Genomic DNA, 27,495 nt, shown 5'->3' with positions numbered 1-27,495 from the left:
CTGAGGAAACAGGATCAGCTGAGGAATTGGCGAGGTGAGGTAGCTGTGGCTTGTTCTGTCTCTCTGGTCGTTCAGCATTCACCCCAATACCTGGCTCCAGGTTTGTTTTTATTAATAAGACCTTCTAACAATTTGTGCTACAACTCCCTGTATAAATTTACACATATATTTTTCTTTTTTAATGAATCTTCTCATCAGGAATGATGGTGCTCCCTCCAAGATCACCTAACAAAATCCCCAACACCAAATGTTAACAAAAAGAGAACCCCTCTTTTGAACTGTTGGCAGGAGACTCCTGTCCGAGGGACCCCCAAACATACAGCCTGTTCCCATTGCCCTTGGTTACCCCTCTGAAGATTGCATGCACTTCAGAAAACAGGGCCCAGAGACCCCTGAGTTGAAACCGACCTGAATGCTTCCTCCCAGAGGACCACGTTTTGTGGTACCAGAAGACACGGTTCAAGCTTCCGAAGGAGGAAGTCAACCGACAGACCTACCAAGCTATGATGCCTATGAACCACATCAAAAGCCAGGATCAAGAGAGGTGCTCCCCAGGGAGGAGCACACCGGTTGGTTGTCCAGTGCCAAATGGTCAGCACTGAAGCATACATACATGTGGCGTTATACAGACTGACAGAATGTGTATATATATATATATATATATATATATATATATATATGCAAAAATGATAAGGGGGAAAAAGGAGACCCTGAATTGGGAAGAAACTTGGGATTTGGAAGAAAGACAGGGAAGGGAGAAATGTTGTAATCAAATTATAATCTAAAAAAATAATAATACATTGCCGGGCGGTGGTGGCGCACGCCTTTAATCCCAGCACTCGGGAGGCAGAGCCAGGCGGATCTCTGTGAGTTCGAGGCCAGCCTGGGCTACCAAGTGAGCTCCAGGAAAGGCACAAAGCTACGCAGAGAAACCCTGTATCGAAAAACCAAAATAATAATAATAATAATAATAATAATAATAATAATAATAATACAGGCCAGTTATGGCAGCCCACACTTTTAATCCCAGAATTTGGGAAGCAGAGGTAGAAAGATCTCTGTGAGTTCCAGGCCAGCCAGGCTACATAGACCCTGTCTGGAAAACAATCTGTTCTGCTAGACCAGCAACTTCAGGGGTCTTGTCCGGGTCCCCCTCAAGCTTAGACTCGTCCTCATCGTGAAGGGAGAAATGGTGGTATGAAGTCTGCCTCTCTCCCCGGAAGGAAGACCAAGGGAGTCTCCAAGAACAAACAGGGCTGTTAAATTACTCATGTTTATTTATAACAGACCTTCAGCCAGTACAGTACAAAACTTACAGTAGTATTTCTCCATTACACAAATATTTACTTACAGTATATTACAGGTACAAAACGCTTCGCAGTAAGTCTCAAAAGCTGGTTTGACTCCCTTTGAGAAAGGAGAAAAACTCTTTAGAAAGAGGGAAGGGGGGGGGTAGGTAAGGGACCAGAGGACAAGAGAAGAGGCGAAAGGGCAAGGGTCAAAGGGGACACGAAACAGGCTACAAAGGAACCCTGGGGGAGGAGAGGTGGTATTGCACTTGCTTCTGTGTTTAGTCTATGTTTGATCTCCATAATTTCTGGTTAAAAATATATATATATATATTATTTACACAAGGAAAGAAGCTGCCAGAAGTATTACAAAATTCCACCTGCAGCCTGGACACTGACACACACATACACAAAGGTCTGGAAAAGTGTCTATTTAGAAATTCTCTCCCTTCCCCCAACTTTTCTGTATTGTTATTTTTGAATAGTAATAAAAAAAGAAAACACCTCTTTTCTCTGTGTGGGTTTTGGTGTTTTGTGGTTGATGATTTTTCTTTTTCTTTCTTTCTTCTTTTTTTTTTTTTATGCAAAAGGAGCTGGGAGAGAGCATGAGGATGTTTGAGGTTCCAGAGCTGGGAGGCTCTGAAAAGTAGGATTTTGTACCTAAGACCCTGGTTAAAGTGCAGTGATTGGGCGGGAGAGAGACAGGCTGCCTCTCTCCTCCCTAGCACCTGGTCTTGTCCTTCCATCTCTGCTCTTGTGGGAGCCTGGGAGCACAATCCTTCAGGTTTCTGGGGGGTTACAGGTGCTAAGGCTGACTAAAGGAGGGGGGAGGTATGGGGCACTCAGAGGCTCCGATGCCTCAGAGGAACTAGTCCTTCTGAGGTATCCCCAAATGCAGACACAGGAGAGGTGGGGGGCCGGTCTAACCGGAAGAGGCTCCGCGGCCAGAAGAGTTAAGGAGAGGTGCAGACACCAACCACAGCTCGGCTGCCATCCCAGGAGTTAGTGCCAGGTTCTGCTGCGGGGACCCACCCTGCCCTTCTCTGGGGACCACTCCCTTTGGAGCTCAGGCCCCATGCTCCGCCCGCCTTTGGCGGCACCTGCTTATTGCTGCATTGTCAAGGAGGAAGAACCACCCCACAAAGCCCCTCCCTGCCAATCTGGCCCTCCTGGGAAGCCATGTAACGCAGGAGAAGGAAGAGAAGACAGTGTTTTCAACCCCGCCCCTCTCATGATAGGAAAAGCAGACTCTCCAGAAGGCTTAACAGCCCCATTCCCAGGATCTGATGTAGCCCCACCCCTTCGTGCGCCTCAATATCCCTACTAGGGAGAGAGAAGCAGAGAGAGGCAGAGGAGCCAACGAAGAGAGGACACATGGAAAGGAAGATGGAGGGGAAGGAAAGGAGGAGAGAAGACCGAGACTTATAACTTATGAGGTGCTGTGTTTGGTTTTTACTTTTTTTTTTTTCTTATTTTCTTTAAACATAGAAAAACAGCCTTTGGTTTGAATCTCAAAGAAGCAGAGAGTGGGATGGCTGTGGCCTTGGCAGGGAACTCTAGAGAGAGAGAGACCTCCACGTGCGGTGGAGCTATCCCTTCTCCTGCGTGGTCTCACGAACCCTCGATTATCCAGATAGCCAGGGTCCCTGCAACCACCAGAGAAGAGAGTGCCCATCCTGCCCTGTGTCCGGAGCCGAGTATGGAAGGGCAGTGAAGGATGACGCCCGGTTAGTTGCGTCCATCCCATTCTTGCTGGAACAAGGGTGGAATGGTCGGCGGGCGCATACATGCCATTCATCCTGGGACAATTTTTGGTTATACTGAAAATTAGCAGAGAGAAAAGAGACATTCCTTTCTCCTTGCCACTGATAACAACAGGGCCCAGGAGCCTGGGAACGAGACGGTGAATCCTGCTAGAAGGGAGAGGAAAAAGGCAGCGTGACTGACGGGCCTGGGAGACCCCTGGTCGTCGGGCGGCAACCCACCAGTTTCTCATGAAACGGGGACAGAAGGAGTCCCTGAGAGCCTAGGAAGGTCACTGGAGTGAGAAAGTTTGAAAGGTGGAGGAGAGATTTCTACCCACCCCCTTTCCGGTGCCCTGGTTCTCAGCTAGGCACCTGCAGCTCGAGGTCTGTCAGACAGGGTTGCAGGCCTGGCTTTAGCCCCTGAGAATATAAAAATGGGGGCACTGCAAAGAGATAAAAGCCACCACCGAGAGGAGCGGCTGGTTGAGACCAGAGTGGTGTTGAGGGGTGAGCCGGGGAGAGGGAAGAGCGATATCACATCCTGGAGGGAGGCCCTGAATGGAGGCTTTAGGGAGCTCGTATTCCCAGGTGAGGTCAAGAGGACCCTCAGTCCACAGTTCCTGGGGAAGAGTTTCTACAGCCTCTCCTACTTCCAGTGAGGAAATTCTTCATTCATTTAAGAATAGTGCAAGCTGCCTGGAGTGAGGGGGCACGAGAGGTATGAAGTACCAGGTTGGAGGGTCCCAGAGAGGAGATAATAATGCCACAGAGCTAAGGTGGGCCACTGGGAGGTATCAACATCGAAAGTGAAGAGTCAGATAAATAAGGGTCAGGATTAAAGCAAGAAGCTCCCTGTCTCTAAGTACAAAGAGGAGCTTCCAACCCCTGGGGCTGTTGGAGGAGGTGGGATCCATAAAGGGGGAAAAAAAAAATCTAGGCTTAGAGCAGACGGGAGCCGTGGGCAGGAGAGTGAAGGAGTGGCCAGAGATTGCGGTACATTTAAAAAGGTCGAGGAAAAGTCATTAATAAACAGGAAAAATGCCGGGGAGAGAGGAGTTCAGAAGGAGAAATATAAGCAAAAAGACTCTTGTCTGTCACAATGCTTACATCAGCCAGGGGAGCAGGCAAAGAGGGTCTGAGTCAAGTGTGAAGTGAGGTGGCCAGTGGATGCAGAACTCCTTGGGGTGTGGTAGGAACTGGGCTAGACACCCGTAGGTGGGGCAGTGGAGCGGTGGGCTGAGGACAGGCCCCGGGGGAAGAGGTCTGCTAGCCCACCTTATGTTCCCCCCGGACGATGTGGGAAGAGAACTCATACCGGTCCTGGCTGTGATAACCACAGATGTTACACTCGAAAGGGTCTCTGAAGCCGTGGCAGCCCATGTGGATGGTGAACATGACGTGGTCCAGGAAGAGGATGCGGCAGTGTTCACACTTAAAGGCCTTCACGGGCTCCCCACTCTCACCCACCACCCGAAGCACTTCCTTGGAGGGGCCTGGGGTGCCCCGCAATAACCCCTCCTGTGGTTTGGGGTCCTCTTTGGCATAGGCGGGGCTGTGCCGGCCCACCACTATGGTGGGAGGAGGTTGAGGTGGGGGACCCTGAGGGAGGGACACCACCCCGCCCATCCGATCTTCATGGTTGCTCTCTGTATCTGTGGAATCCTGGCAGCCATTGCTGGGGGATGCCCCAGGGTCAGTCAGAGAGCCCCGGGCCCGATAGAGGAGGGGACCTCCATCTCCCAGGTCCTCAGGTCCCTCACCTGCTTCTCGGGACCCTGGAAGCTCCAGTCGGCTGGGGAGGGGCTGCATCTGGGTGTACACAGAGCTGATGACAGGTGTGAGTTCCGAGATGCAGTTGGTCGGGGGGAGGCGGAGGGGACGCAGATGCTCTGTACCCACAAAGGCTAGAGAACCTCCAAAACCAGGCTCCAGGCCGTGGTGCGCCACCAACTCCACATCCTTTTCATAGCCACCGCCGGGGTTCACATCATAGGGGAGGTCGGAGAGGCTGAAACGCATCTGCTTTTCACCTGTGGAGAGTAAGATCTCATCAGGACGGGGTTTGAAGAATCCCTAAGTCATGGCCACAATTTCTTCTTTGTTTTCTAACCCAGGGGCCTGTATATAACAGCATCGTTATCATCACTATTAGTTAGCTTTGGAGACCCAACCCTGGGCTTCACACATGCTAAGAACCTATTCTACCATTGAGCTATACTCACAGTCCCAGGTAACATCATTGAATACACCCTCCCAGGCAACATCATTTAATACATCCCATCATTACATACAATATCATTGAATACATCCCATTTACTCCCCAGAGGGTCAGGCTGAAGGAAAGCTGAAGTCTTAGGGCAAGGCATCTCTTTGAAGTTTCATCCTCATTATTCTCTCATTTTTGTTTTTGTTTTTCGAGACAGGGTTTCCCTGTGTAGCTTTGCACCTTTCCTGGAACTCGCTTTGGAGAGCAGGCTGGCCTCGAACTCACAGAGATTCACCTGCCTCTGCCTCCCGAGGGCTGGGACTAAAGACGTGCGCCACCACCGCCCGCTCCTCGTTATTCTCTATAAAGTTTCAGATCCTCGGAGAGATAATGCCATTTCAGGTCAGGGAACCACATGCTCACTTCCTCTCACTGACTCTAAGACCAGCCCACACAGACTAATCCTTGTTATTTTTCTTTTTTTTTCTTTTCTTTTCTTTTTTTTCCAAGACGGTTTCTCTGTGTAGCTTTGCACCTTTCCTGGAACTTGCTTTGGAGAGCAGGCCTGCCTCTGCCTCCCGAGTGCTGGGATTAAAGGCGTGCGCCACCACCGCCCGGCCCTTGTTATTTTTCAAAAGATGGGAAAGCTCAAACCCCAGATGAGTCCTCAATACTGACGGCTCTCCACTCTGTCTTTTATGCATGTTCTGTGTGTGTGCATGGTGTGCATATTCATCTCTGTGCTGGTGCACGTGTATGTCTGTGTACACACATGTGGGGGGGTCAGAGGACCACCTTGGGTGTCATCCTCAGGAGTGCCATCCACATCCTTTGAAACAGGATCAGTCATTGGCCTGGAGCTCACCAATTAGGCTAGCCGGCCTGGCCAGTGACCCCAGGGCATCCTTCTGTCTCTGCCTCCCAGGGCTAGGGTTGCCAGCACATGCTACCATGCCTGGCATTCTTGTGCAGGTTCTGGGGATAAAGACTCCAGTTCCCATACTTGCAAGGCAAGCGTTTTACAGACTGAGCTGCGTCCCCCAAGTCTCTAGAAGTATGTCGTCCCTCTCCATCCACACAGGGACATTCTGAGCATCACGGAGACCGCTAGGCTGCTTTCCCCCTCCAAAATCAAATCACCAGACCCAAGCCTCTGGTCTAATGTCAATCAGAGCTGCGATTTATTGGAGCTATGGGGTAAAGCTGCCGTCTTCTCTCCAACAGGACTCTTCTTACCTACAAACTTCTGCGGGGTGGAACGCTTGCGTTTGGTGAGGCTATTGGCCAAGCGATCAATGAATGTTGGCCGCTCGGATGAGGAGTGCAGCATTGAGTCAGGCACCATCTCCAGGTCACGCATTTCATCACCTGGAGAGGAGGGGCAGGTGGGAGCGGCTGAGTTTGAGTGACAGTGGCCCAGCAGCCTTTGCCTGCAGAAAGCCGGCCAGTCAGTAGTCAAGGAAGGTTATACCTGGGAAACGGGGCTGACTTTCTATCTTTCTTTTTTTAAATTTTTAGTTTTTGAGATAGGATTTCTCTGTGAAACAGTCCTGGCTGTTCTGGAACTCCCTCTGTAAGAGGCTGGCCTCGAACTCACAGAGATCCACCTGCCTCTGCCTCCCGAAGTGCTGGGATTAAAGGTGTGCGCCACCACATCCGGCTCTTTTTGTTTTATTTTGTTTGTTATTAAACAGGATCTCACTATGCATCCCTGGTTGGCCTTGGACTCACAGAGATCCACCTGCCTCTGTGTTCTAAATGCTGGGGTTAAAGGCGTGGGTCAGCCGGGCGGTGGTGGCACATGCCTTTAATCCCAGCACTTGGGAGGCAGAGGCAGGCGGATCTCTGTGAGTTCGAGGCCAGCCTGGGCTACCAAGTGAGATCCAGGACAGGTGCAAAGCTACACAGAGAAACCCTGTCTCGAAAAACCAAAAAAAAAAAAAAAAAAAAAAAGCGTGGGTCACTGTGGGCTCCTTACCCTACCTAAAGCTCGTTCTAGTGACACTTCAGACCATCTGAGGACAGTTATATACACCGGCCCCTTGATCCTTTGTTCTTTGAGTTTTCTCTCCCATTAGCCTGAAGATACAGATTCAGATTTCCTCTGTGTCTGGATCTCCCTACAGACCTGCCCCAGGATGCTTAGGAACACCTAGGTGCTTGGAAGGTTTACTGAGTGTGTGTGACCTGTGTTTGCTGGGGTGCTGGAATCACCCTGGCCTGAGCTCCTGGCTCTGCCCGCAGCTCCCCTGTGGCGCTACCCACTGCCCCACCTGGCTGGCCAGCCAGAGCCTGGGCTTCCGTGCTGAGGCTCTGTAGGTAGTTGTGACATCGTTCCTTGTGCTCCTCCAAGGTGCTTTGCTGCTTGTAGCTCCGGCCGCAGTAGTTGCACTTGTAGGGTTTGCCCACGGTGGGAGAAGAGACTGGAGGAGGGGGCAGAGGAGAGAGAGAGAGTAACTAACTGCGCCCTGTACCCGGCTCTGAAGCCTCACGCAGGAGCGGCTGCATTCTGCATGCAGAGGAAAGAACAGTTGTTAACTTTGGGGCGGCTCTGAAGCCTCACGCAGGAGCGGCTGCATTCTGCATGCAGAGGAAAGAACGTTGTTAACTTTGGGGCGCGGGGGCTTGACATCCCTTCCCCAGCCCCACCTACAACAAAGAACGGGCGGACCAAACTCGGGGAAGAGTTGACGGTGTACCGCGGAGAGCCCCCCCCCCCCCCCCCCCCCCCCCCCGGCACACCGCTGCACACTGGATTCTAGGGGCTCCAGCTGCGGCTTCTGAAAGGAAGTGACGACCAGGGGACTTAGTTGGGGATCCTCCCTGGTAAGCAAGCACAGCAGGCCCCACCCCAGGATCCTCGGGGTCTGGGGCTCGGGCTGCGGTTTAACCTTTCCATGTGGCAGGCGGGTGTAATACTGTTTATCAGACAAGGGGACTTTTCGGCTGCAAGCACCCAGCTCTGGCTGGAGGGAAATGGGTGGGCTGAGGGCGCAGAGCAGCGAGAGTCTTCATATCTGCCCATGCGGGAGGGGCCGCAGTGGTTGGCCTTTACTTGGATTTTTTTTTTTTAATCTCCAGCCCTTGTCTGGTTTTACTGATCATTGTCTTTTTCTGTCACTGTACTGAGATACCAAGAGAGCCCCAGAGAGCCCAGCACTGATGGAAAGAGAGACAAAGAGCAAAGGAACAGAAGATGAAGAAGAGGAAGAGGAAGAGAACAACTGGGTTCTTACTTTTTGTTTTAAAAAGAATGAGTTATAAAGCTCTGAAGGAAAAAAAAATGGGAAAACTAAGACTGGTAGCTTTGTTTAAACACAACTCTTGGGAGGCGATTGTTTTGTGAGAAGGGAGGGAAAAAAACAGAAACCTGAAGAGGAGGAGCAGGGTACTGTACGTTTGTGTTTATCACTATTGAGCAAGGAGGCGGGAGAAGGCATGGCGAGGGAATTAGTGACTGTTATTCACCCCCCCCCCGTCCCCCCCCCCCCCCCCCCCCGCAGATGTCTACGCTTGGCTACGACGAAATCAACCTTTGCCACATTGCCCTTCATCTGTCAGCGAAGTGCTTAAGGGATGAAATGAGTGGCCCTCTCCACCCACGCCCCTCTGGGAAACAGTTTAACACCACAGGAGAGCAACCATCCTCTAACCTTGTCTGTCACAGTGTGATCTGTAACAGAAAGCATCTCACAGAGATGGGACCGGCACGTGTGTCTGCTTCCCCCTTAGTCTTCTACGGAACAACACTCGAAATCTAGTCAACTGACCTTGTCAAGAATTTGGGGGCAGGGGAGTGCATATGCTTGCTTGTTTGTTTTTTGTTTTTTTCCCGAGACAGGGTTTCCCTGTGTCGTTTTGGAGCCTGTCCTGGAACTTGCTCTGTAGACCAAGCTGGCCTCGAACTCACAGAGATCCGCCTGCCTCTGCTTCCCGAGTGCTGGGAGTAAAGGCGTGTGCCGCCACCGCCTGGCTAATAGTGCATATTTTTAATCCCAGCACCTGGGAGGCAGATGTAATTGGATCTCTGTGAGTTTGAAGCCAGCCTGGTCTACATGGCAAGTTCTAGGCTAGCCAGAGGTAAATTGTTTGATCCTGAGAAAAAGGAGCATATGTTTTGGCCATGGGACCTTGATGGGAGCAGGCTAGGCTATATATAGACCACAACATTCATTTCCTTCCCCACAGCATCATTTTCCTTGTTAAACAAGTTGGGGGCGGGGGGGGGGGGGGGGGGCTTTAGGGCAGGGGTTGCAGCTCAGTTGTTAGTGTGCTTAGTTAGCCTAGCATGTGGGAAGTCTTAGGTCCCATCTCCACAGGCTCGTAAGCAGGAGTGGTGGTGTACCCCTGCAATCCCAGCACTCAGCAGGCAGAGGCAGGAAGATGAGCGTCAGAAAGTGAAGGTCATCCTTGACTACACAGCGAGTTTGAGGTCAGCTTGGACTACATGAGACCCCCATCTCAACAAGTGGCTGGCCGGGGGTGGGGCATTTTCATCCAGAATTTTTTTTTTCTCGCTCCCCTGCCTGCGTCTGGAATTCTGGTGATGGTCACGTCAGGAGACACAAGATATGTTCTCTGCAGATTACAGAGCATAAGTGAGTGATCATCACTGTACCTCTGCTTCTACACATAGAGAGACAAAGAGGTCCCGTTAGGTGGGAGAATCTGGAACACGGCAGGAGGGAGGAGGCAGAAGCTGCCTCTCTGTCCCTTTACGTCCTACCCAGGAGGGTTTGGAGAAAGAGAAAAGCCCAGGGAAGATTCTGAGGTCAGACATGACAATCCTCTCCCCTCCTTCCTCTCCTCACCCTCAGCTACCCTCTCCTTGCCAGCTCAGTCCAGCCAGGAGGCCAACACTTAGTAAAACACCTAGGAAGCATTATTCATTATTTCTCCAGTTCCTTCCAACCAATGCTGACTCAAAGTCTTTTATTTACTTGGTTATTTTTGAGACAGGGTCTCACAGAGCCCATGCTGGTTGAAAACCTGACCTTTCTGCCCCCACCTCTCCAGTACTGGGTACTCTCTGGATTTGCTTCGTTGTGAGAAAAATCACCATTTCTGGGGATGCAGAGCAGAAATGGGACGGTCTTTTCCTATGTGGAGGTCTAGTTCCCTTCCTCCAGCTTGGGAGGCCTGTAGATATTTACAGGAACCACTAGGAAGTAGAGGGTGCAGTGACTGTCCAAGCATTGTCTGGTATTTTGGGAGTCGGAGTGGGATAAAGATGTTGACAGGTGTCGGGTGGTGGAGCACGCCTTTAATCCCAGCACTCGGGAGGCAGAGGCAGGCGGATCTCTGTGAGTTCGAGGCCAGCCAGGTCTACAGAGCGAGATCCAGGACAGGCACCAAAACTACACATAGAAACCCTGTCTTGAAACAAAACAAACCAAACCAAAAGTTGGTGACAGGTGTAGTTTCCTGGTGCAAATGAGAGAGGGAAGAAGTCCCCTCCCCCTCCTGCAGGGCTCAGAGTCCCCGGTGATGGTACACATATGGTGTTGGCATCATTAAAATGCTTAGAAAACAAACATCAGGGACAAGCCAGGAATGTTAACCATGTTCCTTTTGCTTCAGGTCACAGAATGCGGCAGTAAAATACCCCAGTCAAGAGTCCCACAAATTCCTCATAGATCTCGCTGCCCGAGTCAGCAAGGCAGGGCAGGCTCTATTTGCTCTATCTGCTCCGTGAGTGCTCCGTGAGTGCTCCGGGAGTGCTCCGGGAGTGCTCCCACTCCTTCGTGTCAGACACCATCCAGGGCAGAGAAGTCTCGAAGCTCTTTTCTGAGCAGGCTGGGGCCCCCCCTCTTTGCTGGTTCTGGATAACCACTGACCTGAGTGTGTGCGGAGGTGGCCTGTGAGCGCGTCACGCCGGCGGCAGGCGTAGTTGCAGAAGGGACATTTGAAGGGCTTCTCCCCGGAGTGCAGCTTGATGTGGCGCAACAGGTTCCCCTTCTGCGTGAAGGAGGCGCCGCACTGATTGCAGTGGAAGGGTCTTTCCCCTGCAGGTGAAAGAGCAGGTCCCAGAGACTGGCGTGAGGGTGCTGGAGCGCGGAGGGAAGGTTCTCTGATCTGTAGAGGTCACCTGGGGGCCCTCTTACCCTGGGAAGCTGTGGATTAGAGGTGTGTGCCTTGCAGCCAGTACTGTGCCTAGAAGACCTGCCAAAAGACGACTACCCAAAATAGCTCAGTGAAGCCTTTAACTAATTATTCTTCATCAATAAAAGATCGGGAGTCAGATATTGGTAGGAGGTGACTGGTGGCTTCTACGAAGCTTCTCTGATCATTCAGGTTCTTACCCTAATATCTGACTCCCGATCTTTTATTGATAAAGAATAATTTATCAATATTAAACGCTTCAGCTCAGAGTCTCAGGAGGGTAAGCAGAGGTTCCCCTTCCCACACCTCCTTTTAAATTATGAGATGAGAAGGCCCAGGGATTCTGTCCCTCTTGGGACGACTATAGGCAGCTCCCCCCCCCCCAGGTCTGCAAACATTTTTTGGTGTTGAGATCCACCACAAGGCCTTACATATGCACACATCCCCACCACTAATCTACACTGAGGTTTCAGGAATCCTTCTAGAGGCCCCAGGACCCATTCTCTCCACACTCCGAGAAAAGGAGGAGTAGCTTCTCCTCGTCACAACAGCTGCAGAAAAGGGTCAGGAAGGTTACAGATGTTCCTTCCGAGGGGCTCATACGCCTTTCTCTCTTTCATCATCTAGAAACCGTGCTCCGACACACCTTCCGTTTCTGAGCGACCCCCGCCTACAGAGGGGTCTCCTCAGCCCCTTCCCCGCCGACATCCTAGCACACCTCTGCTGGTCGCGCCAGCCTCACCTGCCCTGCCGAAGTCCTAGCACACCTCTGCTGGTCGCGCCAGCCTCACCCGCAGCCCTTCCACGAAGCCCTCCGTCCTACTCACCCGTGTGGCTGCGCTTGTGCACCATGAGCACGTTGGGGCCGATACAGACCATGCCACAGACGTCACACTTGAGCTTGCCATTGGGGAGCCGGATGCCGCCAGGGGAGTGGGGCTCTGGGCCACTTCCATCGCAGTAGCCCAAGGGCTCTGACAAGGAGTCCTCCACGATGACGCTGTCATCTTTATCCAGGAGCCGCTCGTCCGGGCCCAGCAGTCGGCTCGACTCCTCATCGCTGTACATCTCCACCTTGATGGAGTTGGCTGGGGGTCAGGGGACTGAGGTTTAGAACAGAGACAGGCAAAGGCGCAGCCGCTCCCCGGCAGAACGACACTTCTACAGTCCAACAGGGCGACTGCAAACCCTGAGTTGTACAGGTGTCAGGAGGGGCAATAGCCTATTTATTATCTTCGGGTCGTTCCAGAACTCATCTGAACTGAAAGCAATCTTTCCCACCTACCACCCACCAGGCAAATAGGGTTTAGAAGAAGAAGGAGAAGGAGAAAAGGAGAAGGAGAAGGAGAAGGAGAAGGAGAAGGAGAAGGAGAAGGAGAAGAAGAGAAGAAGAAGAAAAGAAAAGAAAAGAAAAGAAAAGAAAAGAAAAGAAAAGAAAAGAAAAGGAAAAAAAGGATGCACAGGATGTCTTCTATCAGCAGGCAGAAGAGGTGACTTAGAGGACCCTTTGCCTGCATACTCTCTTCTCATTAAGAAAGATGTTTGGTTGGGCAGTGGTGATCCATGCCTTTAATTCCAGCACTCGGGAGGCAGAGCCAGGAGGATCTGTGTAAGTTCGAGGCCAGCCTGGTCTACAGAGTGAGTTCCAGGTCAGCCAAGGCTACACAGTAAGACCCTGTCTAAAAAAGAAAAATGAAAAAGAAAGAAAAGAGGAAGAAAGACACATAGACTGATGTCTGAGTTGGCCTCAGGCAGGAAGTCAGCAAGTAACAGTGGCGGGAAAACCGTCCTGGGGAGACTGAAGGGGACCACAGGCTAAAGGCTGAGTGGGACTGGAAGACAGGTGTGGTTTATTCTCCCCTAAGGGACTGAACCCCCTGTGCCTCTTCCAAGGAACCTGGGGGGACACAGGGGAGGAGCGCTCTGGCACGAGCTCTGACCTACATTCCTGGCTATTTCAACCATTTAGAGAATGTCACAGATCTAGGGCCAGCTGGGGAGGGGCACTCAGGGTGGGGGTGGGGGGCTCTGCCAGGCAGGCAAAGTGGGGTGGGAGGTGGTAAAGTCTTGTTACTGTTCATTTTCTGCCTCTCCCTACCCAATGACCGCTTTCTGTCTCCAACTCCAGAATTTTTCTTTGGAATCTTTATCCCCCACTCCCACTCCCCACCCCCTACCCTGCCCCTCTCCACACATACACACAACAGGGTCTCTCTGTGCAGCCCTGGCTGTCCTGGAACTAGCTTTGTAGACCAGGCTGGCCTTGAACTCAGATCCACCCGCCTCTGCCTCCCGAGTGCTGGGACCAAAGGCGTGCGCCACCGTGCCCTGCTGCGACCTTTATCTTAATGTCACCCATACACCTTTTAATTCTACCCCAGTCTGGCATTAGCTATTTACGCTTTTCACAAGCTAGGAGAGCAGTGGTGTTTGGCTCCTTCCCTCCTCAAGAGTTTCTGAGCAGGAAGCCGGAAGGAGATGATGGGGAAATGGTGGCCAGGAGAAGGCAAATGGACGGGGGTCCAAACAAGATGGTGCTGCCTAGTGCCGGGAGTGGGTAGGGGGCCACACTTACCACTGAGTGAGCGGCTGGGGGAAGAATGCTGGCTGTTTGGGGTGCTCACGGAGGGCCCCACTGGGGCCCCGAGGAACTCCTTCTCCAGAGATGAGTCCCCGCTACCTTGGAGGAGAGAACAGATGGCAGGTGAAGCTTGGGCTGGAGCCTCTACAGTTCGCTGCCTAATCTTTAAAAAAACAAACAAACTTCAGTTAAATTTCCCACGCACTTGTCCTATAGCCATGCACAAGGTAGGTTGGATGGGAGAAGCCTACCCTGTGACCCCAGGGGCCTGGTGCCCAGTGCTGACCTCGACTTCCGTGATCTCGGTGGCTGAGTCTGGCCTACCCTACCTTTATCTACCACCGAGGGGAAGGGCAGCACCCGCTCTAACTCTGCAGGAAGCAGGGCCAGGGCTGGGCGGGCCAGGGTAGAAGAGAGGACAGGGACCTGACGAGAAGGGGGAACAGGCATTCTCTCGTACTGCTCTCTCTGGAGCTCCCAGTAGTGGCTTTGGAGTCTGCAGGGTGGGCATCTGGAACTGTCCAGAACCTGATGATAATATCCGTTAACAATAATGATAGCCGCTAATATGTAGTGAGTATGGACTCGGACCAGGCCTCAGTCTGTGTGCTTGGAACACACCGTCTTCTTGAAGCTCTGAAACCACGTATGAAAGTAGGTATTACTTTAATTTTTTGGATTAGGAGACACAGAAGAAATTTATGTCACGTGTCTAAGCTGGCAGTGGCTGAGCTGGGGTAGGACCACAGAGGAGATAATGCTGAGTCCTTGACCACTGCTTGGCCAGTTACTGTCTCGGGGTGGGGGGTGAGGGGGGGTGAGCTCATGAAGCTCTTTAAATTCAGCCAAACTTTGAAGCTCTAGAGAGCTTTCTCGTTGACCCGAGTCCGATCGAATAGTTACTATTTGATGTTCTCTCGAGAGCTAAATATCAATGATCCTAAATGCATCCATTTCAACTTGTTGACCAAATACTTTTTAAAAATGCCTTTTGAAATTATGTGTTTTTTTTTTAAATCTGGTAACATACCTGAAAAACAGGAGTGTCTTCAAAAATCCCCCCCTTCCCCACAATTTTCTGCACAAATATATGAGTGAAACAAAAACACATGTAGATAAACACACAAACACAGATCACATACGTAGATACATATAAAGAGAACATACCTACTGGAGTAAACATCACCTCCGTATACATTATCTGCTAACATGAACATGCACATAAGGCCTAAACATGGAAGAGAGAGAGAGAGAAGAGAGAGAGAGAGAGACCCTAAAATTCATCCCTAGAGTCCACCTTGGTTAACACTTTACCCAGACCCCAGCTACGCACATACTTACTTTCACAAAATAAAGATTCCATTATAAAATGGTTGGAGTCCTGGGCCTGAGGCAAGAAATCCGGAACACACCCTCCTGAGGGATCCCTCTCCAGCTTTGGTCAGTGGGAAGAAAACAACCACTCAGGACTTTGGGACCATTTCCCGTTCGCATCCTCTCCTAAAGTCCCATTTCCCCATTCTATCCCATGGAAGCCGAGGAGGCCTGTACACCACCTATAGAAAAAGCCTTCTGGCTTGAATCCGATGTCCCCCAGCTGAGGCTCTTTAGGTGAGTCGTGGTTCCCTTAAAAAGTTGCCTCAAGACACAAGCCGTGATGTGAGCAGCCCCCCGAACCGTGAAGACTTGTAGATTCAGGTCCAGCCTCAACACGTGCCCTTTCGACTGAGTTTACTGAGGCTAGAAGGTTGGACAGGCTGAAGAAGGCTAAGTAAACCCAATCAATAGTCCTCCTGCCTCAGCCTCAGCCTCGGAAGCACCGGGGTGACAGGCATGCGCCACACCCAGCTTCTTAATCCTTCTCAAAGGTTAGTGCTGACTTGCTCCAAATCACTCCATGTTGGTAAGGAGGGACCTGCTAAAGCCTCGATCCTCAAATGATGAGGGGCTTCTTGGAAATCCATACTTGGTCCCAGCCTCCTGGAGCTGAGGCTGCCTCTGAGACTAGGGGCTAGCTAGCTGGCGGGACAATATTCTTACGGGGATACTTAGGGACACTGAGGGGAAAGCATTCTTTGTGGCTCTCCCAGTGAAGGGCTGGAAACAGGAGAGAAAGCGGGAGCCTCGAGGAGCACCAGTGATCCCGAGGCTCCTCGACGCTGTCATCCCTAGGATAAAGGTAAGAGGAAAACAGACTCGAGTCTACTTTCCTGGCACTAAAATCTAAGGAGGAATCTGTGTCAAAGGCCAGAAGGTCTTTTTGTGGGGCTCCAGGGATTTAGATTTCTAGCCTGAGGCTGACAGGGACAGAAGTCAGATTTGGGGAACTCATCAGTTCCCCTCTCGGCCCCAGAAACCCCAGTGAGGGAATTTCAAATGCCTGGGACTTCCAAGAAATCTCAGACTGTCAAAGCCAAGAATTAAGGCCGCTCTCAGGTATCAGAGACATTTTCTTGGTCAAAGCCATCATGGATTGGCTGAAACCCCAGGGAGCAAAGCTAAATCCTGAGGTTCACATCAGAGCAACCAGGAGGGCAGAAAAGCTGGAGGGAAGGGATGGGAAGCAGTACCAGCCTTCCCACACTGACGGAGACCAGCCCTCTCCTGCATCCCTGGAGTGGTTGCCTCTGGGGAATAACCTGGCGCTCGGCAAGCCTCTGCGCTTCTCTGCAAGGGACCTCATCCTCCTGCTTTCTCTTCTTGACCATGGGCTCCAGGTGGCAGGATGCTAGCCTGCTATCAGGGACCAGCGAGTGCATGAGCGAAGAAAGACAGCCACCGCCGCCGCCGCCGCCGCCGGCTCTATTGTGGGCAGGAGGCTGAGGCCACTCACACCTCTGTTCCAGGAGGAAGCATCTGCCGTCAAAACTCCTCTTCCTCGCCTCAGGTCTTTCCACTATCCATTCCCACCCAGGCCTGTTTCGGCATTCCTCCCCTGGCTGCTCTCCCTCTGTCCCCAAGGCCTAATCAAGATGTCACCACCAGCTCCCACTGTCCAAGTCACCGTCTTCGCTTAGCAACACCAAACACCCTTTTCCCATCCTCCCCGAGCGAGCGTGAGGAGGAACGCCCCCTCCCCCGCCGCCTTTCCCTCTCCGCAGGCTTGGGAGTTGGTACTGAATCGGCTCCCCTAGCCCCATCACCCCCCTCCCCCGCTCCGCTAGCCGCCTTCTGCCTGAACTTACATTATCCTTCCCTTGCCGGTGAGACCCCGGGGTGCGAACGCGGCCGCCGCCTTGGAAACGGCGCGGGAGTGCGGGTGGTGTGTGCATGTCTGCGTCTCGGTGGCAGGCAGGGGTGAGCCCAGCCACTCACCTTCCAGGAAGCGTGGATTCCTGGAAGTGAGGGGAACCGCCGTCATTTCGCAGGCAGGGGCAGCCGCACGGTGAGCAGGGGCCCCGCGGCTGCAGCCGGCAGGACCGCTCAGCCCAGGGTGTGTGCGTGTGTGTGTGTGCGTGTGTGTATGTGTAGTGGAGAGAGAGAGGTGTGGATGTGCTTGGGGAGGGGGCAGGAGAAAATGTACAAGTGTGTGTGGCGGTGGTGGTGGTGGTGTGTGTGTGGGGGGGGATGCTAGGCTACCACATCCCTCTTCCAAGACAGTGGCGGGGTGGGAGCGGAGGCACACGGGGAGGGGGAGGCAGATGTGTTTGCCCTCCTGCCCAGCAGACAAAGAGGAACTGCACAACAAATGCTTGAGAGGGGAGGCAAGTGTGTGTGTGTGTGTGTGTGTGAGAGAGAGAGAGAGAGAGAGAGAGAGACGCACAGAGAGAGAGAGAGACACACACATGCACACACAGACACGCAGAGAGATACACATACACACACACACACACACACACACACACACGCGGCTGGGGAGAGAGAGAGAGAGAGAGAGAGAGAGAGAGAGAGAGAGAGAGAGAGAGAGAGAGAGAGAGAGAGAGAGAGACACAGAGGAGCAGGCTTGTGGGGAGGAGGAAGGGGGGGGGGTATCCCAGGGAAGGCCCAATCCTCTGCCAGCTAGAGAAGCCAAGGCCCCAGAGGTCATGGGGCCCAGGACACAGGGGCAGCCTCCAGGCTCTAAAGTGGCAGAAAGCTCCTCCTCCAGCAAACTCAGTCCCTTGTCCACCCTCCCCTCCTCCCACAACCCCCTTCCCCGCCGCCGCTGGGGTAAGAGGCATCTCAGCATCGCAGACCAGCCTGACTCGGGGAGATCTGTGACCCTGAGCTCTCTCAGATCGCTGGTTCGGTCTCCCTGTCTCCTTCCCGCCTGTGTCCCTGGGGCCCCCCCTGCCGCTGGAGTCCCGGATGAATCTGTCCTCCATCAGGATAAGAGGCCCCTGCTCCCTTCCAGAGAAACTGCTCACTCCTGAGCTGACCTACTTCGCAAGACTGGATTTTCTGATTCCAAGAATTTGGGGGTGGGAGGGGCCGTGAAACTTTGGGTTGCCAATCCGAGCATCCTTCTCTCCTCAGGTTCTCTTAGAAATGTTTCACAGCACCAAGACACTCGGGACAAGCAGTGGCCCCCTCAGCTGCTTGCCTGGTTTTGGGCAACTCAGTTTCTGGTTTTTGGTGTATGTGGGGGTAGGGTGGGAATCTGTGTGGTAACTCTTGCTTCCCTCCCCTTCTCCCCGTGGGAATTATCTGTATCTCTAAAATGGAAGTGGGGAGGGGTCTTTCAGCGGGTTCTGGGAGGTGGTAAACCCCCTTGGAAGAACAGGAGAATGCCTCCCTTTATCAGGGTGGCCAGTAAGGAAGACCATCTACCTTCAGGCAGAGAGCTATCTATGGTGACCCAAGAAAGGGTTGGTAAGAGGCTAGACACTGGGCTGACCCTCTGTTTCTGGATCAGCCTAGGAGAGGGGGGGGGGGGTCAGTAACTGGTTCTTAGATACCTCAGTTGGGCCTTCTTGGCCCTGTCTAGCCCTGGAGGGGGCACTCTTTTTTTTTTTTTTTTCTTTTTCCTCCGGTTTTTCGAGACAGGGTTTCTCTGTGTAGCTTTGGAGCCTGTCCTGGATCTCACTCTGCAGACCAGACTGGCCTCGAACTCACAGAGATCCGCCTGGCTCTGCCTCCCGAGCGCTGGGATTAAAGGCTCCTGCCACCACCACCTAGCTGAAGGGGGTACTCTTTAGACCTAACGTCAACCCTGCCCTGACTTTGTCTTTCGGAAGGTAGCTGCTGGCATCCAGAGTTCTCAAAACACAGGCGCGGTGTGGGCTTCTCTTCTTACTCAGAAACCATCTGTACAGAGGTCTCTTCTCATCTAGGCGACGTCAACCACCTTAAGGAAGCAAAACTTGGCTTCAGAGCGCAGTGAAGCAAATGGCCTCAGAAATTTTCTGCTTAGTGTTCAACATTCTCCAGAGACACTACCGAAAAGAGCCCATGGGACATTTCCCCAGCCTCCTTCACAGCGTCTCATTTGCCTACCTTACGGCAGGAATCGGATTTTATCCCTCTGACAGTAACCGTCCATCGCTAACTCGGTCCTCTGTGTTCTTGTTGCTCAATAGTGAACAGACTTGCCTGGACCGGAGGTGGGAGAGTTGGCTGGTTCCTCGGAAGGACCTCTTTCCGTTGAATCGGCCCACCTGAAGTGTGTCATTCTGTCCAGCATGCGGCAAGCATTGCATGCCTGTGCCTAAGCAAATTCCTCCCGAGTCAGTGTCTTTCTGTGTATTACCCAGACGAGGACCGTGATTCTCAGGTGTGTCTGACTTCGATATCTCCATCAGTGCGTGTCAATAATCCCTTCATTGGTTCCACTTTAAAGAAAATTAATAAAGCACCTCATAGCTCTTTTCCACGATGGCACTTGGACTTGTTTTATTGAGATGGGTTCTTAATATGCAGTAAAAGCTAGACCCGAGTTCATAACCCTCCTGCTTCCCTCTCCTGGGTGCTGAGATTACGGCCACCATAGTCCGTACCATGTTTTGTTGTTGTTGCTTTGAGGTGAGGTATTGTGATACGTCCTTGGCTGGCCTGGAGCTGCTTCTGTAGACCAGGCTGGCCTTGAACTTACAGAGATCTGTCTGCTTCTGCTCCACCTTGCCAGGCCCAGCAATTTTATTTTTAGCTTGAGTTAGGCTCTTGCTGTATAATTTAGGATGGTTTAGAACTCATGATCTTGCTTTAGCCTCCCAAGTACTAGAATTATAGCAGTGTGATACCATACCTGTTTCTTTGATCCTGACATTCTAATAGTAATAGTAATAGTAATAGTAATAGTAATAGTAATAGTAATAGTAATAGTAATAGTTATATATATATATATATATATATATATATATATATATATATATATATATTCTTAAAGACTAACTTTTGAGGGTGGTGGAGAGATGGCTCAGCAGTTAAGAACACTTGATGTTCTTGTAGAGGACCCAGGTTCATTTCCCGGCACCCACGTGGTGGCTCACAACCTTCTGTAACTCCAGTCCCAGGGGATCAGATGCCTTCTTCTGTCCTCTTGGAGTACCCACATACACAGTAGATAGACATGCATACACATAAATTAAAATAAATAAATAAATAAAAAGACTAACCTTTGAGCCAGACTGGAAGCACACATCTATAATCTCAGCACTTGAGAGGTACAGGGAGGAGCACCAGGAGTTTAAGTCTAGCCTTGGCTACAAGGCAAGTGCAAGGCCAGCCCAGGCTACAACAGACTCTCCTCAGAAAAATTAGCTGGATAAAGCTCCTTATTTCCCATGCTGGGATTACAGGTGTGCACCGGAGTGCTTGGTTTATGCAGCTCAAACCCACGGCCTGCTGCATGCATGCATGCTAGGCAAGCAGCCTACCCCCCCCAGCTGCACCTCAATCCTCCCTTCTTGTTTCTCTTTAACTCATTAAAACTGACGATTGTTCTGATACTTCTAAAATCCACTCTCGCAATAGGTAATGATGTCTTCTCCCTCTGTAAGAATATTTAGCAGGTGTTGCTACTGTTTCTGGGATTATCATTTCATAATTGCTTACTTACTACAGCTAGCACAGTGGAGACCCTGGCAGCAAAAGTAGCTACCACACTTAGTGAATCTTTCATTCTACTGGCATGATAAATTTAATTCAATAGTTATATACATCTCGATTGGCTTTGAAAATTATAAATTTATAAACTCAAGTTCCATTTGCTTTTGGGATACCATCTTACAAGGACTCCAATTTGCAGTAAGGCTCGTTAAGGAAGGGAATGGCTCAGTTGCCTTTAGCCTACTGGCTATGGGTGGGTTAGGATTTCTATTGGTCTTTTCTGTGTCGAACACACAGATTGCAAGCCCAGTGCCACTTTGAGATCTTTGGCAGCAGTTAACTCTGCAGCTCACACAGGATTGAGCCTGTATGATAATGAGTATTCAGAGACGGGTAATGCCTGGGGGGCACTCACCAACCTAAGACAGAGCACCTGTGTGGCCTGGGCAGGCATCTCCACGACAGGTAAGGTGACCTGCTGACGTCCCACGCAACCCAAGTCAGAAGCTCATTTTTTAGTAAAAGGGGGACCTGTAAGGCCCTGGCCCCCGTTTTGGGTAACTGTTGCCTTGCTTGCTGACCTTGATATCCTCCCTATGCTAATTCCCTCCCGGGTTCCACCCTCCGGAATGCTTAAGGGGAGTTCCTTGTCTGTGTATCCTGAATAATGGGCATTAACAGCTTAGATGCAAGACTGTAAAACATCAGTAGCGAACTTCTGCCCTCCCAGGTTCTCCCATTGTGCTGTAAGCCTGTATTTAAGACCTCTTCCCTCCTTGGCATTAAAAAAAAAAAAAGAATATTTAGCAGGTGTCAACAGTCTGTAGCATGCTATGCTATGGAAAGGGACTAAGGATAATGAAAATTGGGTTCTCTGTCCCTGTCTTCAAAGGATATTAACCATAGGCCTCCTGGCTGAATTCAGACCGTATCAATGATTATCATTATTTTGTTTTATTTTGTTTTGAGACAGGGCTTCTCTGTGTAGTCCTAGCTACCCTGGAACTCTCTCTGTAGACCAGGCTGGCCTCAAACTCACAGAGATCCACCTGCCTCTGTCTCCTGAGTGCTGGGATTAAAGGTTTGCATTACCACTGCCCGGTATGTTTTGAGACAGAGTCTGTCTATTTAGCCTGGGATATCTTGGAACTGCTATGTAAACCAGGCTAGCTCCAAACCTAGAGAGATCCACCTGTCTCAGCCTCCCAAGTGCTGACCATACACAAACTTGCCTTGCCTCGTGGAGCACTTTTAGAAATATTGAGTCATTCCTTTACTTATTTTAACATTTTTTTGATTTCTTTTTAAAATTGTTTACTTATTTATTACATTGCTTTTTGCAGTAGTAGGGATTGAGACAGGATCTTACTATGTAGCTGGCCTGGAATCCACTGTGTAGACCAAGCTGGCTTCAAATTCACAGAAATCTGTCTGTCTGTGCCTTCTAAATGTTGGTATTAAAACTGTGAGCTATCCACTGTCCCAGCCCACTTTAAAGTTTCTGAAGACGGTCCACTCTACTTGGGTGGGACAGAACTCTGTTCTGGTGACCTTATAACACAGGAGAAAGAACCACATTCTCCTCCCGCCGGCTTGCTTCGGGCCATCCCTTTCATATTTCCACTCTTATTCCCTCCCCTCTCCAGAGCCTGGAAAAGAACCACCATCAGGAACGGAAGACCACAGGGATTGCGTACTACCTCCAAGCACCATGCACTGAGTGGCAGCTGTGACTGACATTTAGTCAAGCAGAAACCGGGGGGCCAGGGCTGAAGGCTCTCTGCCTTCATCCACAGGACAGAGTCTGCTCCCACGCCCGTCTGAAGGGAACACACAGAAGGCATACCAGACATATAGGAGCGGCCATTGCAGTCTTCTATGTCCATCTTAGAGAGACCCTGTTGAAAGAGAAGAGACTGCTATTAGGAGCCATGGCTGGGGAGGGATGAGGTGGGTTTTTTGTTTGTTTTTGTTTTTGTTTTCTTTTACATTATGGAGTAAACAAGAAATCTAAAGGGTCAGAACAAAAACTTTTTTTTTTATTTTTTTTTGGTCCTGGGAAATAGACAGTGTATCCTGACATATAAATGCAGAGGTTTCCTTCAACCTACCTTTTATTTATTTGTTTACTGAGACACGCAGCCCTGGCTGACCTGGAACTCACTGTATGAGTGCCTGTCTCATCAGTTCTTTAGGACTCAAACTTCTGAGACAGACACACTCACAACTCCTTTAGCAGAGTGGTTCTGGGTTTTGAGTTGTAGCTGATGTAGCAGACAGGTTACACTTCTGTCCTCAAGAAGCAGAGAAGCAGCCTCATAGAGGTGCCAGACTTCAGTTAAAGGATCGGAGAGAAAAGAAGCTGAATCGAATCATGGATGCTGCCGCATGCCTGTAATTCCAGCACTAGGAAGTGAAGGCTACAAAATCTTGGGTTCCAGCTTAGCCCAAACTGTGTAGTGAGATTTTGGGAGGGGAAAAAACAGCCATACTAAGTTATTTATAGGTATATTTTTCTTTTTGGGTATGTGTAGCACAGGAGAGTGGAATGTGGAATTGGAGAGAAGTCCTCCTCAAGGTACAGTGATAGCTTTTCTGTTGAAGATACAATAAACTTTGTGTGCGGTGTGTGTGTGTGTGTGTGTGTGTGTGTGTGTGTGTGTGCTGAAGATCAAATCCATGGCCTCACACAAGCTAGGCAAATGCTGTAACACCTCTACACCATCATGCCTAAACTTTCCTTTCTTTGTTTTTGAGACAGGCTTTCTCTATACAGCTCCGGCTGTCTTGGAACCTTCTATGTAGATCAGGTTTCAGGCTGGCCTCAAACTCACGGAGATCTGCTCGCCTCTGCCTCCTGAGTGCTGGGATTAGAGGTGTGAGCCACTGCCTCCTGGCTTCTTTTTAACTTTTTCTTTCTTTCTTTCTTTCTTTCTTTCTTTCTTTCTTTCTTTCTTTCTTTCTTTCTTTCTTTCTTTCTTTCTTTCTTTCTTTCTTTTTTTCAGAGCTGAGGACCAAATCCAGGGCCTTGTGCTTGCTAGGCAAGTGCTCTACCACTGAGCTAAATCCCCAACCCCTTCATTTTAACTTTTTTTTTTTTTTTCTTTTTTTTTGGGTTTTTCGAGACAGGGTTTCTCTGTGTAGCTTTGCACCTTTCCTGGAACTCGCTTTGGAGACCAGGCTGGCCTTGAACTCACAGAGATCCGCCTGCCTCTGCCTCCCGAGTGCTGGGATTAAAGGCGTGCGCCACCACCGCCCGGCCATTTTAACTTTTAAAAATATGTTTAAAATTTTATTTTATGTGTATGAGTGCTATGCCAGTATGTATTTATTTGCACCACATAAGTGCAGCGCCTGAGGTCAGAAGAGAGTATGGAATCACCTGACACTGGAGTTACAGATGTTTCACCTGACACTGGAGTTACAGATGTTTCACCTGACACTGGAGTTACAGACGTTTGAGAGCCACCACATGGGTTCTGGGGACTGAACCAGGGTCCTTTGCAGCATAGTCATTGCTCTTAATTTATGAACCATCTCTCCAGCCCCACTATGTTTATTTAAAAAAAAAAATGAGCCGGGCGGTGGTGGCGCACGCCTTTAATCCCAGCACTCGGGAGGCAGAGGCAGGCGGATCTCTGTGAGTTCGAGGCCAGCCTGGGCTACCAAGTGAGTTCCAGGAAAGGCGCAAAGCTACACAGAGAAACCCTGTCTCGAAAAACCAAAAAAAAAAAAAAAAAAAAAAAAAAAAAAAAAAAAAGTAAACATCTGTCAATACTTAGGACGTGGGAGCAGGAGGATCAGGGGTTTAAGACTAGCCTCAGACTGGGCTGCAGTGGCGCACGCCTTTAGTCCCAGCACTCGGGAGGCAGAGCCAGGAGGATCTCTGTGAGTTCAAGGCTAGCCTGGTCTACAGATGGAGTTCCAGAACAGCCTGGGCTACACAGAGAAACTCTAGAAAAAAAAAGGCTGGAGAGATGGCTCTGTGGTCAAGAGCACTGTTTGCTCTTCCAAACTGTATAACTCTAGTCCCACGGATCCAAAGCTTTCTTACAGCCTCTGTGGGCACTGCACACATATGGTGCACAGACATACATACACTCAGTCAAACGCTCTTACACATGAAATAAAAATAAAATCTCAAAAGAAAAACCGGACGCCCTCCTTGGGACTCCAGGGGCACCACACACACACACACACACACACACACACACACACACACACGGTGCACTTACATGCGGGTAAGCACTAACACACATAAAATGAAATAAACACATCTTTAAGAAGAATCTACGTGGTGGAGATGTATATACACCCTCGATTGCTTTTGCCACTCTCCTAATAGAAATAAATGCCCCGGGGGCAGATCTGCAGAAACAAGGGCGAAGCTGGAAAACTACTTGAGACGCCACCAGGAGTCCGGGGCCCTTTGAAGCCTTTCTCAAAGGCAGGCAGATCAAAGTGTGGCTCATTTGTAAAGCTATCTTAAGGGAACGTGGATGGCTCACAGGGGAGGAATGTCTGTTCTCCTGCCCAAATCTGACGTGGAGCAGAGCTCGTAGCAAGCCTGACGTGCAGTCTGGTGCTCACTCTCGCAAAGCAATCCTCCCTTTCTTCTCACCAGAGATTCCTAGAATTAACCTCGGGGACCCTGGGTGTGTGAGAACAATTCAGGGTTATTTTCCAACTCCTCTGGTCTTGACCTCCTGGGACGGACTGAGCTCTGGAACCAGACTTTTAGAAGAAGCCACAGCTCTGCGCCACCGAGCTGCGCGCCGCGTTCCAACAAGCCACAATTATAAACGGCTGCTTCAAGTTTCCCTTGGGGGCAACATTCAGAAGAGCCCACGTGGTGCACACGGTCAGATAACTCATACCCTTTGGAACTAGCCACAAATCTCCAGGTGGTCAGAGATCTCCAGACAAAGGAGGCCAGGCTGTGCTCCGAAATCATCAGCTCCACAAACGGCCTTTGGGACTTTTTTCCGAAAACAACTACAAAGCTCAAAGTGTTCATGCATGACTTCCCTCGAATGTCCCCCTCCCCCATTCAGAAGGGAGAGGATTTTCCCATTTTCTGTTTGTAAAAACTGAGGCTTAAAACAGTTAAGCCAGCGGGGCAGTGGTGGCACATGCCTTTAATCCCAGCACTCGGGAGGCAGAGCCAGGCGGATCTCTGTGAGTTCGAGGCCAGCCTGGGCTACCAAGTGAGCTCCAGGAAAGGCGCAAAGCTACGCAGAGAAACCCTGTCTCGAAAAACCAAAAAGGAAAAAAAAAAAAAAAAGAAAAAAAAAGACAAAAAATAAACTGATCAAAAAGAAAAAAACGACTAAAAAAATAAAAAAATAAACTGATCAAAAAAAGATTTATTTTTATTATTTTAAAGTGTGTGTGTGTGTGGTGTGTGTGTGTGCGCGCGCGCGTGCAGGTACCCTTGGAGGCCAGAAGCACCGGATTCTCCTGGAGCTGGAGTTGCAGACCACTATGAGCCGCCCAGTGCAGGTGCGGAGCAGGAGCAGTGTGAACTCCTCGTCACCGAGGGGCGTCTCCTGTCCCGGAGGAGCCTTCTTTCCTCTTTTCTCTCTTCAGGCTGTCCTCGAACTTGCTATGTGGTTGAGAATGATCTTGAACCTCTGTTCCTCCTGCACTTATCTCCCCAATGCGGGGATTATAGGCACGTGCCGCCACACCCAAGCTTTATGCAATGCTGACAACTGAATAGGGTCTCCTCACTCTTCGACTGAGCTGTGTCCTAGTGGTAAACTGAGCTCTCCTCATTCTTAATGGCTCTAAGCACGAGCTGTGGGACACATCTTGGGCAAAATCAGAACTCATCTGCCTCCAACTGATCCAAAAACCAAGATGGTAAACTTGGAAGTGAGAGTGGTCTACGGTCTGATGTGCTCAGCATTGGTTTTCTTTTCTTTCCTTTTTTTGTTGTTTTGTTTTTTGAGACAGGGTTTCTCTGTGAAGCCCTGGCTGTCCTGGAACTTGCTCTGTAGCCCAGGCTGGCCTCAAACTCAACAAAGATCGGCCTGCCTCTGCCTCCTGAGTACTGGGATTAACGGCATGCGCCACCACCGACCCACTGGCACTCAGTATTGGATTTCTGAAAGCTAGGAACAAACCAGTAGATGGACTTTACTCTTTACCCAAATCTTTCCATAGCACATGACTCTCAACTTTCCTACTCTCCACCCCTCAAAGCACCTCCTCCCCTACGTGAGCAGGCAAGCAGGTCTGTCTCCTTAGAGAAACTGGGTCAACTTGGGCAGAGCCTGCTAGAGACACCCTCTAGGTAGTATAGGAGAAAGAAGTTAGCAATCCAATATAAACTTGACTCACAGATCTCAAATGGGAAGGAAAAGTGGTTTTTAAAGCAACATGAATACATTGGGCCTGGTGGTACCCACCTATAATCCCATCACCTGGGAGAGACCGAGGCAAGAGTATTGTCATGAGTCTGGGTCAGCCTGAGCTATATAGTGATTACTAGGACATTCAAAGCAAGACCTTGTCTACACACACACACACACACACACACACACACTAATGGTGACATACCCCTGAAATTCCAGCTCTGGAAAGGCTGAGACAAGGGGACAT

General features: G+C 50.4%; 1 protein-coding gene across 7 annotated transcripts in view; it reads right to left on the bottom strand.

Moving 5' to 3' along the window:
- Positions 1–1,259: 1,259 nt before the first annotated feature.
- Positions 1,260–27,495, bottom strand: part of Ikzf4 (IKAROS family zinc finger 4) — a 34,695-nt gene continuing 8,459 nt past the window's right edge. Inside the window, exons 2-10 of one of the 7 annotated variants that reach the window (XM_076553964.1) lie at positions 22,736–22,787; positions 17,109–17,258; positions 15,265–15,358; positions 13,918–14,022; positions 12,170–12,430; positions 11,078–11,245; positions 7,514–7,663; positions 6,477–6,608; positions 1,260–5,064 (exon numbers count right to left, since the gene is read on the bottom strand). In XM_076553964.1, coding sequence (XP_076410079.1) covers positions 4,301–5,064; positions 6,477–6,608; positions 7,514–7,663; positions 11,078–11,245; positions 12,170–12,430; positions 13,918–14,022; positions 15,265–15,358; positions 17,109–17,195 — 1,761 coding nt within the window. In that variant the 5' untranslated portion in view covers positions 17,196–17,258; positions 22,736–22,787 and the 3' untranslated portion in view covers positions 1,260–4,300. Of the gene's footprint in view, positions 5,065–6,476; positions 6,609–7,513; positions 7,664–11,077; positions 11,246–12,169; positions 12,431–13,917; positions 15,069–15,090; positions 15,152–15,264; positions 16,488–17,108; positions 17,259–22,735; positions 22,788–27,495 lie in introns of those variants that run through there. The other 6 variants (XM_042263499.2, XM_076553965.1, XM_076553968.1 and 3 more) reach the window with 6 other exon arrangements.

This window comes from Peromyscus maniculatus, chromosome 18 (genome assembly GCF_049852395.1).
Source record: "Peromyscus maniculatus bairdii isolate BWxNUB_F1_BW_parent chromosome 18, HU_Pman_BW_mat_3.1, whole genome shotgun sequence".
NCBI lineage: Eukaryota > Metazoa > Chordata > Mammalia > Rodentia > Cricetidae > Peromyscus > Peromyscus maniculatus.
This window is presented reverse-complemented; position numbering and strand designations above follow the sequence as displayed.